We start from the raw sequence: 18,058 nt of genomic DNA on the forward strand, positions 1-18,058 counted from the left end.
ACGATTTTTATAAGGTACTGGGAAAGGAAGAAATTTTCCGTATTATATAAAATGTGCATTAAATTTTTCTCCCATTATAGCTAAAATTAAACTTTTTCACATAGTTCTAGATTTTTCCTAACAGTTAAGCTGACTTTTAACATAATCCTTGCTTTAATCCAATGTATAGTTACATAGAAATTGATAAAATAAGCAATATTTTTTTATTGAAAACCAAATACAATAACAAAGCCTGAAACAGGTTTTTTATTAGTATCCATTTAACTTTAAATGGCCCATCTCTCGCCCACCTTTAATTACAAATTTGTAAATAATAAAGACGCAATATTTCTTTATAAACAGTCTGATAAAAGTGTAAACTAATTCTCCAAAGTGGGTTATTTATTGTTCAACACAATAAAAAAGTATATTATTATTTTATATAACCTATGAGATTCAACCCTTTGTAGACAGTGAGGTATTTTTTTGTCAATAATACGAATTTAAAATATGTCTTTATTACCTAATTACTACGTTATAAAAAAACGAATCGGCAATTTTATAGCATAAAATAAATCCTTAACAGTAAGTAAATTGTTTCAACTATATATGACAAGTTAAATATCCCTACAAACATTATAAGAAACAAAAACGTTTAGATTTTCCCTGTTTTTTCCTTTTTCCCTCTCAAAATACCATAAAATCAAGGCATTATTTCTGGATATTTTTGTGAATAGGACATTTTCGGTTGATCAGTGTAGTGAAATGTGCTTAGTAAATGTTAAGATTTGATAATCAGATGAGAAATTTTTACGTTCACACTCCCTTTAAGCTTTTATGCATAAAAACTAACTTATAGTTTAGAAGTCATCCCCCTGCAGCCAACCCCTAGCCCTCCGGGGCTCTTTAAAACCCTAAAAATGAACCTAACCCTTATTTTCTCAGAAACCATTCTACCAAGGGAGATGATTTCTTAAACTTAGGTTTATGGTTATAAACTAACTTAAAGTTTAGAAGTCACCCCCCCCAGCCGCCAACCCCTAGCCCCCTGGGGCTGAAAAACCCCCTAAAAATGAACCTAACCTTAATTTTCTCAGAAACCATTTGAATAATAGAGATGATTTCTTAAATTTAAGCTCTTATGGTTTTAAACTAATGTTTAGTTTAGAAGTCATCCCCCTACCGCCAACCCCTAGCCCTCCAGGGCTAAAAAAAACCTAAAAATGAACCTAACCTTAATTTTCTCAGAAACCATTTGCTCCACAGAGATTATTTCTTAAACTTAAGCTTTTATGGTTATAAACTAACTTTTACTCTAGAAGTCACCCCATACCGCCAACCCCTAGCTCTCTGGGGCTCAAAAAAAACCCTAAAAATGAACCTAAACTTAATTTTCTCAGAAACCATTTTACCAATAGAGATGATTTCTTTAATTTAAGCTTTTATGCTTATAAACTTACTTCTAGTTTATAAGTCACCCCCCTGCCACCAACCTCTAGCCCTAAAAATGAACCTAACTTTAATTTTCCTAGAAACCATTTGACCAATAGATGATTTCTTAAACTTAAGCTTTTAGTTAAACTTAAACTTAAGCTATAATGCTAAAATGACCCCCCCCCCTGTTACTAACCCCTAGCCCTCCAGGGCTCAAAAAAACCTTAAAAATGAACCTATCTTTAATTTTCTCAGAAACCATTTGACCAATAGGGATGATTTCTTAAACTTATATGCTTATATACTAACTTCTAGTTTAGAAGTCACCACCCTGCTGCCAACCCCTAGCCCTCCAGGGCTGAAAAAAAACCTAAAAATGAACCTAACCTTTATTTTCTCAGAAACCATTTGACCAATAGAGATGATTTCTTAAACTTAAGCTTTTATGGTTATAAACTAACTTTTAGTTTAGAAATCACCCCCCTGCCGCCAACCCCTAGCCCCCTGGGGCTCAAAAAAAAACCTAAAAATTTAAGTACACTTTTTTTTTTTTTTTTTTAGCACAAGGTGGCTATGGGATGGGTGATTTCTAAACTAAAAGTTAGTTTATAACAATATATCTGCCAAACAAAAAATACACATATAAGCTTTAGTCCAAAATATCTGAACTTTTAATAATGTGGTTACTGGTTTACTGGTAACTTCTAAACTAAAAGTTATTTTATAAGCATAAACGCTTTAGTAATCTCTATTGATCAAATGGTTTCTGAGAAAATTAAGTTAAGGTTCATTTTTAGGTTTTTTTTGAGCCCTGGAGGGCTAGGGGTTGGCGGTAGGGGGATGACTTCTAAACTAAAAGTTAGTTTATTAGCATTACAGCTTAAGTTTAACCCTTACAGATCGGGGGGGGGGCTCAAAGAGCCCCCCCCTCTAGTTTTTTCAATCTCATTTTTTTTGTAGGTAAGATGGAGAGCTGTAACTTCATGACTTTTTAAGTTTAGTAATTATACGTCGGCAAGAGTTGATTTTATTAGGATATCTGGTCTGTGTCGGTCGTGGTGTCCGGTCAAAGTCGGTTGGGTAGCAAAAAAAATTAGAAAAAATTCTAAATAAATCTTAATTTCTACATTATGACTTTTGTGTATAAGGTAGAAACCTAAAATTTTTTTGGTGAATAATTATATATCAATGACCATCTGAGAAAAGTGGTGTTATGACCGTTTGACCGCTCCCTGACCGACTTTATGACCGTTTTTTGTCCGGCTTTTACTACAGACATATGACATGAATATCGTGGCTTCTATTACAGCTAGAGACCTACATTTTTTTTTGGTAAATCCTTGAGCAATAATAAACAGATAAAAATATTAATTTGCGCTGCCAATTGCCGTTTTACCGCTGTAACCGCCGAAAATGGCGGTTTCCGTTATTTGCCGTTTTTCGGCAATGATCAGAAAAAGTAATTTTTTTGTTATGAAAAATAAAAGTTCGTCCTAAAATTTGGTCATCCTAGCTGCAAAATTGGCCGCTCTACAGCAGTTTTAAAATTTAGCGGCTGGCCGCTAAAAAGCGGCTAAGGAGCGGTCTGACTGCTATGACTAGAAAAAGTAATTTTCTCTAAAAATACACATGAACCACCAGAAAAAAATTTTACGTCTTTATCTGTACCAGGAGCCGAGATAGAGGGGGGGGGCTCTTTGAGCCCCCCCCCCGATCTATTAAGGTGGGAATTGGGGCCCGATCTGTAAGGGTTAAGCAATCATCTCTATTGATCAAATGATTTCTGAGAAAATTAAGCTTAGGTTCATTTTTAGGTTTTTTTTAACCCCGGAAGGTTAGGGGTTGACGGCAAGGGGGTGACATTTAAACTAAAAGTTAGTTTATAACCATGAAAGATCAAGTTTAAGAAATCATCCCTATTGATCAAATTATTTCTGAGAAAATTCAGGTTAGGTTCATTTTTAGGTTTTTTTTTTAGCCCCGGAGGGCTAGGGGTTGGTGGCAGAGGGGTGACTTCTAAACTAAAAGTTAGTTTATAAGCATAAAAGCTTAAGTTTAAGAAATCATCTCCCTTGGTAGAATAGTTTCTGAAAAAATAAAGGTTAGGTTCATTGTTTAGGGTTTTTAAGAGCCCTGGAGGGCTTGGGGTTGGCGGCTGGGGGGTGACTTCTAAACTTTAAGTTAGTTTATAACCATAAACCTAAGTTTAAGAAATCATCTCCCTTGGTAGAATAGTTTCTGAGAAAATAAAGGTTAGGTTCATTGTTTAGGGTTTTTAAGAGCCCCGGAGGGCTAGGGGTTGGCTGCAGGGGGATGACTTCTAAACTAGAAGTTAGTTTATAAGCATAAAAGCTTAAGTTTAAGAAATCATCCCTATTGGTCAAATGGTTTTTGAGAAAATTAAGGTTAGGTTCATTTTTAGGAGGATTTTGAGCCCCGGGGGGCTAGGGGGTGGGGTTATCCAAAAAATGATTAAATATACGTGAAGTACTATCCAAAATTAAACTTTTATCCCTAATAACCTATAGTCTCACATCAATACCCAGCCTAATAATCACGGATTACGCAAAAGTGGCAAAACTTCCCCCCCCCCCTTATATTTTTACAAGAAAAATACCCATTTTTATAGTCAAAATCATTAAAAAAATTAAGTTTTACTTGCGTAGTACCGGGTGTACTGTAGCCAATCATAAGGTTGAATCATCTTAACAACCAATCACAGCTGAGCTTGTATTAGTTTCCCTATTTGTGTCCGCTATGATTTTAGTTTACAAATGCAATTTAAATCGAATTTTTTCATAGATTTTGACTATGAAATGTGGTGTTTTATTGTAAAAATGTAATCAGTTACCGGTAATCTAAGTTTCTGACAAAGATAAGGTTATAACTTTGTGTCTAGGCGACGTAATTTAATATTGTTTTTTCTTTTATTGGAAATCTTTCAAAATATTCATTGTACATAAAATGCTATTTTGAAATGCCTAGAACTTTTTTGTTATTGAAGCTGAAGTCTTTAAATTTGGGGTAGTGGGTCTACTTGTGGCAGTCTTTCAGCAATTAAAGTGTGGTAGTTCTTGCAGGCGCCCTTTAATCTTACCTGCAAATGAAAAGCTTGTAAAAAAATGTCTAAAAAGAATGCAACTCATAACAATGCAAAGTTATGACTTCCAGATAAAAGATGTGCAATCATAGTGTTGATTTTTAAGGATATTTGACTATGTTTTTGATTCAGAATTACACCAAAAGAAACACCATTGTGTATAAATTCAACTTTTAAAATCTTTATAGTGTCATATAAAGTTTTCTGTTTGTTAAAACAATTAACTTGTAATTTGTTCAATTGGTATTTAAAAAATCTAATAAAAATCTTCTTATGAGCAAACATAAAACAATGATGACAACATCCATAAGTAGTGAAGCACCAAAAATATCATGAATGATAAGATTACAGACATAGAGATTTAAAGAGCATTAGTTAAAAGCAATAGAAATATTTTATTATAAATTGTTTTATAAACTACAGAAATAAACATTCTTATATGGGGAAATAAGTGAAAAATATATTATGCTCTATTATGATGTGAATGTTGACAATAAGTTTTAGCTGTGTAACTTGAATAGGAGCTGAGAAAATCACAATTCCCCCATTTTGTGTTTTATGGACAGATGGAGAGAAATAAACATTCTGAAAATAACCTCAATTCCAGGCCATTGTCTTGAAGAGTGAATATGAACTGTATAACCATCAACTTCTCTGTCCCATCATCCTTCAATTCTGCTGAATATTTCCTAGGAAAATTAATCAAATCAACAAGTTGTTTTAATGTCTATTGTATCTGTGAGTCTGTCTGCTTGTATCATAGGATCTTGCTTATTTCTGAATTGATATGGCTCTCCTTCACAATGTAGCTTATTTGCTGATAATTATCTTTGGGTAGGGAGCTACATACTACTTAGAGAAATCACCCCTGAAAAAAATTACTCCCCACACTAAAGCAAATGTTTTGGGTATAGTCCTTTTTGTGTCATTGCCCCTTAAGGGGCGTTATGTCGTATATTCACAATGGCATTTGATAGTTAATTTTAGGTTAGGTTAGGTTATATTAGGGTAGACAATTGCCAGCCAGGGATAGGCAATTAGCCCTGCAGGGTTGGATCCTCCGCAGGGGCTAGAAATAGGATTAAAAGCTACTGTGAAAATACAAAGTAATGCCCCTAAGTGGTGTTTCCACGAAAGGGACTGTTCCCAATTTTTTCTCTCACTTTTAAAATTGGGAAAGGGGGGGGGGAAGGTATCTGCACCTATCAAACCTTTGATAAATAAACATAAACCCTGAACAACTTTATTATGCAATCTACATTTTTCTGGATATTATGTTTATGGTAGTCCATAAGTGTACAGCTTTACAATACATTGTTTCTATTTGGTAAAGCAACAAGTATGATAAAGGAAAAAGATTCTTTTTAGAGTAAAATGCTTGTATATCAATCAAAATCTAAATTTTAAGATTTTTTACTGAACAACTTTATTATGCAAATGAAAAGACAATTAATGGGAAAACGTTTATTTTACCCTTTTTCCTCTTTTTAAGATTGATTTTGATAAAATAACATTTTTTAAAGGGATATATGCATCAAATATTATGAAAAACAGTATAAGGTAGAAATTAATGATTTTTCTAAATAAGAAATATTTGGAAATAAAAATTTGAACCCTATCACTCAAGAGGACAGCTGCTGACCCCCAGTCTTATGGATGAAGCTAAATACAAGTTAAAGATAAAAATTACCCTGAAACGTATACAAAAACGTTTTTTGATGGGTTTAAAAAATCCATTTTAAATCTTGATTTTGAGGATGATGGCCTTTAAAATGCTCCAATGGGTAGTAATGGTGAGTTAAATGTTATCAAAGTGCATTCTCATGATGACGACTTATATATTGAAATATTGTCCAGTTTTTGCAGTCATAGCAGTCTCCAGTCAAGCAATATTTAAAAAGAAAAAAATTGCAATTTTAATTACTCCAAATCATAAGGAAAAAACTGTAGTTTTTATAAGATGGTTATATTTTGTGTCAGGAGGCACCATTAGAGGCTGCTATGACTACAAAAAATGGTACATAGTTTAATAGACAAGTTGTTGTAATGGGCATGTACTTAGATAACATTTGGCTCACCATCACACCCAAGAGGAGCATCTGAAAGGTCATCATCCTCAAAATCAAGATTTTAAAATTTATTTTTTTAATACATTAAAAAACATTTTGTATACTTTTAACGATAATTTTAATCAATAACATGTATTAAGCTACATCCATTAGACTGGAGGTCAGCAGCTGTCCTCTTAAGTGATAAGGGTTGAATTTCTTTTTTTCTAATACTTCTATTTTAGAAAATTCATTAATTTCTACCTTATACTGTTTTTCATAATATTTAATGCATAAATCCCTTAAAAAAATGTTATTTTATCAGAATCAATCTTTTAAAGAGGAGAAAAGTGCAAAATAAACGTTTTCCCATTGATTTTCTTTGGATTTGCATATTAAAGTTGTTCAGTAAAAAATCTAAAAATTTTGATTTTGATTAAAATCTAAGCATTTTACTCTAAAAAGCATCTTTTTCTTTTATCATATGTGTTGCTTTACCAAATAGAAACAATGTATTGTAAAGCTGTACACTTATGAACTACCATAGACAAAATATTCAGGAAAATGTTTGTTGCTTGACAGAATGACAAACCTAGAATTCATAAGTACAGATAATCATTACAAAAATAGAATTATGAATAGACATTTTCTAGAGACAGACAAACTGACATTGTGAATTATAGACTAGACCTTCAACTGAGTAAAATATTTGTTTGTGATTACCTATCTCCAAGAGTCCAGTAATGATTTCCATCAGTATTATCAACTATACATTCAAATGTGTTGATTTCACCTAAACATGTCAATTCTCTAAATGAATGAACCTTTGTGTTTACAAAATAGGTTTCTTAACTTTTTTTCTTTTTCTTTTAAATAGCTAGTCATTGTTTTTAATAAGTAGTAGATGTAAAATTTTCCATAGAATTTAGATATGCAATCGGTTTTTTTTTTGTAGACCTCTCATTTTTAAAGTAATTTAAGTTTTTTTTAAAATTAAGTCAGTTTTAAGGTACTAAAACCCAACAAAAAAAAAAAATTGCCATAATGAACAAAAATAGTATGATCTTTAATTTGGCAGCTTACTTTTGAATTCTGTTTGCTAATTATTGAAAAAATCAACTTTTTAAACCTTGGTTTAATCAAAACTTTGAACTTAAATATATTCTAATTCAGACATGAAAAATGTATGTTTATATATACCTTTAGAATGAGAAAAATATTACGAAACCATTCTAAGCAAAATTGAAATAAAAAGTTTACAAAATAGGAACCTAGTAATAGTGTCTAACTTTTTATCTTTGTGACGTAACACAAATCGAAGGATGTGAGGGGAGGTGGGAAAGGAAACCCCTAAAAAAGAGATGTATTTTTGTTATGTCACAAAGATAAAAAGTTAGACACTATTACTAGGTTCCAAAATAGTAATTGAACTACAATAAACTTTTTTCATTTTTATTTTAAATAGCTAGTCGGTGTTTTTAGTAAGTAGTAGATGTAAAATATTCCATAGAATTTAGATATGCAATTGTTTATTTTGTAGACCTCTCAATTTTTTTAAAAATTAAGTCAGTTTTAGACTACTAAAACCCTACAAAAAAAGAAGAAAATTGCCATTATGAACAAAAATGGTAAGATTATTATCTTTAATTTAACATCTTACTTTAAAATTCTGTCAGGTAATGAAAAAATCGATTGGTTTAATCAAAACTTTGAACTTAAATATATCCTAATACAGACTAAAAATGTATGTTTATATATACCTTTAGAATGAGAAAAATATTACAAATCTATTCCAAGTAAAATTGAAATAAAGTTTACAAAATAGTAAATGAACTACAATAAAAGAAATTATATGAAATAATATATTATACAGGCAACCTTTACTCACCCTCCTGTTCCCTTTTACCATCTTAAATCCTTGTTTTGTTTTGTTAGGCCATTTAAAAAAAATTTATTTTACTTTTTTTCAATTTTGCTTACAATGGATTCGCAATATTTTGCTGTTTCTAAAGGTATATATGAACCCATATTTTTTATGCCTGTGTTAGGATATATTTATATTCAAAGTTTTGATTAAACCAAGGTTTAAAAAATCGAATTTTTCATTACCTGACAGAATTTAAAAAGATAAAGGAATGAATAATACCTGCTTTTACTGTAACTGTTCCATAATAATGCAGATACTCTTGACAGGACACTTATTATTATCATAGGTCAAAATGTTAGTAGGATTTTCTGTATGAAAAATGGAAACTACACATAGATCTATTTCTTTTTTTTGTGTAAAAAGGCCTAGAGATGAAGGTTGTTAAATAATAGGGATAGAGACCAAAAAATCAGCTCAACTTTTTTATAGTCATAACTGTATATACAAAACTAGAAGATGCAAATAGGACATTTTCACCCCATCACCCCCCATTTACTCATCAAGGGTCTTTTTAGGGTCAACTGTTTTTTTCTTATTTAGTTGTAGTTTAAAAACTGATTGTTGGTACTAAAAACCTGTACAGTGTATACATCAGACAAAACAACAAATGTAATCATAAAGTAACATTGCTACTAAAATGAAAGAAACCTTGGTATAAAAGTAAGCATATTATGTTAACCCAAAGTGGGTCGAACTGTTTCATTGTTCAATTCTTCTGAAATATATCACAGGTATAGGAAATATATCACAGGTATAGGAAATATATCACAGGTATAGGAAATATATCACAGGTATAGGAAATATATCACAGGTATAGGAAATATATCACAGGTATAGGAAATATATCACAGGTATAGGAAATATTTCACAGGTATAGGAAATATATCACAGGTATAGGAAATATATTACAGGTATAGGAAATATATCACAGGTGTAGGAAATATATCACAGGTATAGGAAATATATCACAGGTATAGGAAATATATCACAGGTATAGGAAAATAACTGGTGAAATATCCAGGGATCTAAAGGGATAAGACAATAAATGATATAATGTACATCCTCAATAATAATACACAAAATTACCCCTTCTGTAGATTACAATTATTGGTTGAAAATTCAATGTAAACTTATATTTAATATGTAATAGCGGAGAAGTAAGATTTATTGTCTGAAGCTTAAGATCTCAATAAGTACTGAACCGATTGGATTCTCTTAATTTGTCCTGTGTTGTTTTTATGCTATTTCATTTTCAGATTTAAGACTTGGGATGGTTTTGGGCTATTTTTCTTGCCCTTCTCTATCCCTTTCAAAAAAGCTGTTAGTACCTATTATAAAGTAGATGTGCTTCTATTAATTTGATAGTGGAATATTCTTACTGATATCATCATTACTTAACCCTTAACTGTTGGGAGGGGGGGCGTTGAACGCACCCCCATCCGGTTTTTTCTATCTCATTTTCTGTGTGTGAAAGATAAGAGCCCAAACTGCGTGACTTTTTAAGTATAGGTATAACACATAACTTAGAGTTGGAATTTTTTGAATACCTCCATCCTGGCGGGCACAGGATGCCAGCAAATCTGGCAGGGTGATCCAGATAAAGAGCAAAAATATTTTTTGACTTAAACAAAGCATTTTATCTTACTAAAATACTAAATTATCCTCTAGTAGTAAATCCTTATATAAATTACAGGTGTTCAAGTCAATTTCAGGTTCCAGGTATCATCCTGCAGGTCCTGATCCTCCAGGTCTCCAGAAATCTTTAAAAGGCTCCTGTGACCGCAATTTTTGACTTAGAGACTTCAAATTTTAAGCTTTTCTTACATGTCTACTTAACGTATTAAAATTTCATAAAAATCCGCCGCCGTTTTCCCGCCGACTACGGCGGCTGGCAGCTGCCAAGTACAGCTGCGGCCGCTGAAATTTATGTTTTGATATTTCTAATATAAAATTTACATAAAGATAAACATTTTCTGTGAAAAAATTGTTCTTCTATCTTCAAAAATTAGAAAATTACAGCCTTTTGAAATTTTTAAGTTAAAAAGGACCTAAAAATAAAGGTTATTAAATAAAAGGGTGAAGGAAGCGAAAATTGACTTTGTTTCACTTAAGGGCGGAAATTCATTATCCAATAGGGGACCTGCACAAAAAATTTTAGCCCACTAGCTCTAATAGAAACTGAGATAATAGAGGGGGGGCGTTGAACGCCCCCCCCCCCCCCTCCTAACCGATTAAGGTGCGGCAAGGGGCCCGACTGTAAGGTGTTAAAATCATTTTATCTAATTTAAATGTATGTAAAATGTATTCTTTCCTATAATAGGGCTAGGCATCCTGTAAACCTCAGGAAAACCTTCTACAATTTTAAATATCAACTGAAAGTTTGAATCCAAGTATGACAATCCCTCTTATAAAAAATTTGTTAAAGCATCAAAATTGGTTTAAATTTACGGCTTATGTTATATTACATAAGCCATAACCTGTTTGTGAAAGGTTTTAATTTTTAGATGAAATAAGCTTTTGTTGGCAATTGTGATTGGTAAAGTTAAAATATCCCCAAAACAGCCAAAAAAAACACTCTGCCCCCCCTCCAAAAAAGGCTTTCTACTTTACTTTATATTTATGAAACAATTGGGCTCAACTCACACCCCCCCCCCCCACCCTCCTACATTCATATCTTGGAAAATAGACAGTACAATTTGATATTTATTGCTTAAATTTTCTAAATTAACAAGCTTTATACTAGTTCTTCAAGAAAAATGCATATTTTCACATTTAATGTCAGAAAATTTTATAACTCCATCTTTCATAAAATTGAATTCAGAGGCAAAAACATTAAGGGTGGGGGGTTTATTGTACAACACCCCTCCCCCTGAAATATAGTTGAACAAGACTGTTAACAAAATCCTAGTTCACACATGCTAAAAAAGCTAGTTTTCAATAACTGAGACATAAACACAAAAACATATGAGCAGAGAATCTTGGAATAGACAACATCCATAAGTAGCGAAGCTCTAAAGTTGTGGATGTACATCTGGAAAAAAATCAACTATAAATCAGTGTCATAAAAATAAACATTAAACTAAAATAAATCACAAAACCTTAACAAATTTAAAAATCTATTAATCGATTGATAGCAAATTTAACCCATTAGTGCCGAGCGCCACTTTTATGGGCCGATCGAGCTGTAAGTTTCAGGGAAGCTTTATAATGGTCAAAACGGAATTCGTATTTTTTTGTTTTGCTCTAGTGGCGTGCACAGGAAAGTTGCAAAAAAACCCGGTTCGGCTTGGCCATAAATACCAACCAGGCATTAACACCCGTTTTTGGTGCTTTCCCCCAGTTTTAAAACCCGGTTGACCTGTATAAACCCGGTTATTTTAACCAAAAATCGAAAAATGTAATTTTTGAACGCCAAAAGTGAGATGAACACTTTTTAGAACTTTGATACGATCCATAATTGAAAACTACACAACCTCATGTAATCTAAAGAGCTACAAGTATAATACGAAGCGATTTATTTCAAATTTAGTGTTTCGGCTATAGGTGCCGCCGTTTTCGGGTAAAAAAACCCGTTGCTCGAAGTTTTAAAAGACACACACTACAAAAAAAGAACATATAAAATTTGGGTGTTACATATCAGAAAACGAGCATAAAACTATTGGGTGACACCTATAGAGATTACTAGGGTTATTAGGGTGGCTCAAACCCTTACTAATGACGTAAACTGTTATTTTTATTGGTTGAAAAGTTAAAACCGGGTAATAAAAACCGAAACCGAGCCGGGTTTTAAAATTTTCGGGTATTTATGGCCAAGCCGAACCGGGTCATAATAGGGCGTAAAAAAACGATAAAAAAATCATAAAAAAAATTATTATTTGAATAAAACGAATTCACAAATAGATGTACTTGTCAATAAACATTAGATTTCACAAAAAAAATCAGCGACTTTACTATAAAAACAAAAAAGTTAGAAGGGGTATTTTGAATTTTCATGATTTTCAAATTTTGTTGAGCTATACCAGCAAACGGAAGTAAGCTAAACTGCCTGCTCCAGGGGGAAATGAAAGTCAGGGTAGTATAGGGGGGATTCATTCTGAGAATGATGCAATTATGAAGCCGGAAACCGGTTTTTTCTCCATTTTTCGGAACCGGGTTTTGATGCCCGGTTCGGCACTAATGGGTTAATGAAACTGTGGAAATATGTAAAATGTGACCTTATTTAATACCTAAAAAATTAAGGTGACTATCTTAAAAAATCATGTTTCTCCAAAAACGTTTCAGTTATAGTAAATTATAGAGTAGCTTCGCTACTAAAAATAAGAGTTAATTCACTATTTTCAAAGAAGTAGTTCTCCGTAACTGAGACATAAACACAAAAACATATGAGCAGAGCATCATGTTATAGACGCATTATTTTAGAGATATTCTGGGAGGGAACTAAACTCTTATACTTTTCTTATCAATATAAAAACTAATATAGGAATAGTTATATATAGCATCATATCATAGACAGCTTTTTGCAGAAATAAAAAGGAAAAATTATAATGTTAAAACTAGTTTCGTTGGCCCCGAGGAGCCAAAGGCCCTGGCTAACAAAACTGGTATTAATATTAAGATTATTGTTTTAATATTTATAGAAAACTGGCTGTAATACAGTACAGTATAGAGGAACAAAGTGACTCAAAACTTAGCCATGTGACGTCATAAAAATGAAGGATTATCCTACTCCTTTTTAGGTGATTCCTATCCTACTTCTTCTCTTGTCCTCCTCATTTTTATGACGTAACATTGCTATTTTTTAGACACTTTGTCCCTCTATGGTAAAATATATGCTTTTTTAGTATGGCTGAGAACTGGTTCTAATAAATAAGATATAATTAAGAACAGTAAGTACTAAATATTAAATCCAAAATATGTTTTGTCCTAAAGTTACTGAAATATTATACAACTAGTGGCGTCGCCCCTAGCCTCTAGGTATAAGAGGTATAATTACATCTTTTATTACCTACCCAGCAGAAAAAAATGTGAATTTACAAAATTCGTAAAAATTCTTTTGAAAAAAAATTGGGGGGGGGGGGTGTCTAACCTCCCAAGAAAATAGCCTAAAACCACCACCAGGACCAGTAGGTATATACCCTGAAGAGTAGAATCCAATTGGTTCAGGTGTTACTGAGATCTTAAGGGACGGACTGACAGACGGACGGACATCAAGCTACTTTCTATTATAGATTAAATCAACTTCTCTAACAAATCTCTATTTAAACATATGATTGAAAAAAAACTAGCTTAAAGACTAGTAGACACACACACATACAAACACACACACACACACACATACTCATACACACAAAAGTGCATTTTCCCTTATCCATTTGTTAATTCGTTTTATTCAAATTATTATTTTTTATATGATTTTTTTATCGTTTTTTTACACCCTTTTTTTGTGTATGTCGGGTTTTAAAACTTCGACAAACAGGCTTTTTTACCCGAAACGGCCGAAATAACCAGGTTTTTACTACAAAACCGGGTTTTAATGCCGGCGGAAACCGCCCAAATAATGCCTGGTTGGTATTTATGGCCAGGCCGAACCGGTTTTTTTTGCAACTTTCCTGTGCACGCCACTAGAGCAAAACAAAAAAATTGGAATTCCGTTTTTACCATTATAAAGCTTCCCTGAGATTTTCAGCTCGATTGGCCCATAAAAGTGGCGCTCGGCACTAATGGGTTAAATAACCTATGAGATTCAACCCTTTGTAAACAGTGAGGTATTTTTTGTCAATAATACAAATTTAAAATAGGTCTTTATTACCTAATTACTACATTATAAAAAAACTAATTGGCAATTTTATAGCATAAAATAAATCCTTAACAGTAAGTAAATTGTTTCAACTATATATGACAAGTTAAATATCCCTATAAACATTATAAGAAACAAAAACGTTCAGATTTTCCCTGTATTTTCCATTTTCCCTTCCAAAATACCATAAAATCAAGGCATTATTCCTGGATATTTTTGTTAATAGGACGTTTTTGGTTGATCAGTGTAGTGAAATGTGCTTAGAAAATGTTAAGATTTGATAATCAGATGAGAAATTTTTACGTTCACACTCCCTTTAAGTTTAAGAAATCATCTCTATTGATCAAATGGTTTCTGAGAAAATTAAGGTTTGGTTCATTTTAAGGGTTAATTTGAGCCCTGGTGTGCTAGAATGGTAACTTTGAAACTATTAGTAAGTTAATAAGCATAAAAACTTAAGTTTAAGAAATCAACTCTATTGATCAAATGGTTTCTGAGAAAATTAAGGTTAGGTTCATTTTTAGAGGTTTTTTGAGCCCCGTAGGGGTTGGTGGCAGAAGGGTGAAATCTAAACTGGAAGTCAGTTTATAACCATAAAAACTTAAGTTTAAGAAATCATCTCAATTGATCAAATGGTTTCTGAGAAAATAAAGGTTAGGTTCATTTTTAAGGTTAATTTGTGTAACCTTGAGCAAATCAAAGTGTTTGATAGAAATTTTGTATTTTTTTAACAATTTCCAGGTATGGTTGTCCTTAAAAAAAATTTTTTTTTCCCTATTGTTCTATTCAATAGGGAATACATATATTTAGAGCACATTATTGTTCTACTACTATTTTTAAGCCTTAGAACACACACTTTTACGGAATTTACCAGAAATTTACGTCCCCCTTTGTGAAATTTCAATTAAAGATTTCATATATTAAATTATCTTAAAATTAAAAATTTTTATAGTTTTTTTATAAAAAAAATTTAATCGACGAAAATTTTCCTTTTTCTGCCATAAAATATATATAATGCTCCGAACAATGCTAGAAACGATTAATAACTCCAAATGTTTGTTCTGAAGTTGATATCCAAACCACTTCTCATCTTATTTTATACATTTCTCTCTTTCCCCTCCAACCCATTCTTTCTCTTTCTCCCTCTCAAACTTACACTTATTTGATGGTAGAAGTTGGTAATCATAACTATTTTAGGATATCTTCAAACTTGATTCATATTTTTGGCGTAATTCTTGAGTCTACAGGTGTTTATTCAAATGTGCCAATTTAATTTTTTTTTTTAAATGACATCTGTTTAATTTAGGTACAGGGAAGGTTTTTAACTATTTTGGGAGAGCGTATCTCCACCCTCCCAATTTAAAATCCCCCCCCCCAAATTTTTTTCTCTCAATATTTCTTATTAAAATTAAAATTAAAAAGTAGAAGGACCCCCTCCCACCTTAAGAACACCTAGAGGCTTCTAGGGGGCTTCGTTGCCCCTAGTCTTTCTTAAAATAAAAACTATGTCTTGCATTTTTTTTCAACTAGGTGTGTGATCAAGAATTGCATATGGTAAAAATATTTTTCTTATTTAATTGTTATACTAATAAGATGAAAGTTATGCTTGAAAATTGTTTTAATAGCTATTATTATATGTTGCATTTTTAGATAAATGTGAGAATTGTGATCAGAATTTGCGTATCATTTGCGTCATTTCTATTTTCGGATATTTATTACCTGTCACCACTTATTCTCCAACTTTCCCCTCCACCCCTTCTTTCTCTTTCTCCCTCTTAAACTCTTACACTTATTCCCCCAACTTTCCCCCTTTTCTATTCTCTCTCTGTCTGTCTCTCTCTCTCTCTCTCTCTCTCTCTCTCTCTCAATGCACTTATACATATCTAATCAGCTGACTGGCTGATTTAATAAACTAGCAGACTGATGGGGAGCACAAGAGAAAAGGGGGGGGGGAGTAGATGTACCACATGTATTTTTATTATGACAAATAACCTTTTTCTAACCATGTTTTTTTTTATTTTTATGATAAATTAATAACAAAAATAAGAAATGAAATTATGAAAAAGTTATTGATATTAATATTATTTTTAAATGGTTTTATTATGGCAACTCTGTTTAGAGTGGGAGAGAAAACATAGGAAGAAAACAAGGGAAGGGGTGGTTAAAGTAATGAGACGAAATTTCTTAATATCTCAGAACACATGTAATAATTAGTTTTGCTACTTGTCATGAAGAGCAGTTTTGATCAAAACATATCTATAGCTTTTTTTCCATAATGTGGAAACTTGTCAATATGTGTCGATTAAATTTTTGGTTTAAAAAAAACATAGAAATAATTCTTTTTTTTTAAATCACCACTCTCACCCGCAAGCCAGCCCGCTCTTAACCTCTCACCCACAGTTAGACTACAGTCGACTCGACTTTCAGCCCACACGGTAACTTCGGCAGGCTGATGTCTGGTTGCCTACTGTAGCCTTCAAACTTGGTCTCTTGAAGTCAAAGCTTGCCCTTAAGCTCTAAACGGGAACCTCTTGAGTGGGACAGTCTAAAGTCTCCTTGGTTATGGTTCTCCCGCCCTTCTAACCTTAGGCTTGGTGTCTACTTCACCACGGTTGAAGGTGCCCTTCCTTCTACCCAGGTCTATAACACACTTCCTTTGACTTGGTGTCTACCTCACCACAGTCTCCTTCCTTTGACTGGTGTCACCTTCACCAGCTTGACTTAAGATAGCGGGCGCTCTATCTTAGTCTACCTTCTCACTCAACCAGGCTTCCCTTACTAAGGGTGCCCTCCTTTGACTGTGGTGTCCACCTCACCACAGTCTCCTTCCTTTGACTGGTGTCACCTTCACCAGCTTGACTTAAGATAGCGGGCGCTCTATCTTAGTCTACCTTCTCACTCAACCAGGCTTCCCTTACTAAAGGTGCCTTCCTTTGACTGTGGTGTCCACTTCACCACAGTCTCCTTCCTTTGACTGGTGTCACCTTCACCAGCTTGACTTAAGATAGCGGGCGCTCTATCTTAGTCTACCTTCTCACTCAACCAGGCTTCCCTTACTAAAGGTGCCTTCCTTTGACTGTGGTGTCCACTTCACCACAGTCTCCTTCCTTTGACTGGTGTCACCTTCACCAGCTTGACTTAAGATAGCGGGCGCTCTATCTTAGTCTACCTTCTCACTCAACCAGGCTTCCCTTACTAAAGGTGCCTTCCTTTGACTGTGGTGTCCACTTCACCACAGTCTCCTTCCTTTGACTGGTGTCACCTTCACCAGCTTGACTTAAGATAGCGGGCGCTCTATCTTAGTCTACCTTCTCACTCAACCAGGCTTCCCTTACTAAAGGTGCCTTCCTTTGACTGTGGTGTCCACCTCACCACAGTCTCCTTCCTTTGACTGGTGTCACCTTCACCGTCTTACTTAACCAGGCTTCTCCCTTAACAAGGGTGCCTAGAGATAGCCAGCATCTATCTCTCCCGACTTTCTTTGACTTGGTGTTCGCCTCACCACAGTCTCCTTCCTTTGACTGGTGTCACCTTCACCGTCTTACTTAACCAGGCTTCTCCCTTAACAAGGGTGCCTAGAGATAGCGGGCGTCTATCTCTTCTCTTCCCCTACCTTTACCTCATAAGGTAGGGTGCCGGTTCATCTAACATCAAGCTCCCGTAAGCCGCTAGCGCTTGACAAGGGCATGGATGGTGTCCATGGTGTCCTTTGCCTCGCGCGCGCGGGTCCCTCTTACGAAAAAATATGTTATCCCCTATATACTTTTGAAAAT

At 33.5% G+C, this 18,058-nt stretch overlaps 1 protein-coding gene across 1 annotated transcript in view; it reads right to left on the reverse strand.

The window, feature by feature from the left end:
- LOC145307558 (uncharacterized) overlaps nt 1-18,058 on the reverse strand; it is a 125,374-nt gene that overhangs the window by 36,934 nt on the left and 70,382 nt on the right. Inside the window, exons 2-5 of the mRNA XM_080150013.1 lie at nt 9,137-9,200; nt 8,708-8,758; nt 7,285-7,354; nt 5,110-5,202 (exon numbers count right to left, since the gene is read on the reverse strand). Coding sequence (XP_080006139.1) covers nt 5,110-5,202; nt 7,285-7,354; nt 8,708-8,758; nt 9,137-9,191 — 269 coding nt within the window. The 5' untranslated portion in view covers nt 9,192-9,200. The remainder of the gene's footprint in view (nt 1-5,109; nt 5,203-7,284; nt 7,355-8,707; nt 8,759-9,136; nt 9,201-18,058) is intronic.

This window comes from Acartia tonsa, chromosome 15 (genome assembly GCF_053477335.1).
Source record: "Acartia tonsa isolate MP-2025a chromosome 15, ASM5347733v1, whole genome shotgun sequence".
Taxonomy (NCBI): domain Eukaryota; kingdom Metazoa; phylum Arthropoda; class Copepoda; order Calanoida; family Acartiidae; genus Acartia; species Acartia tonsa.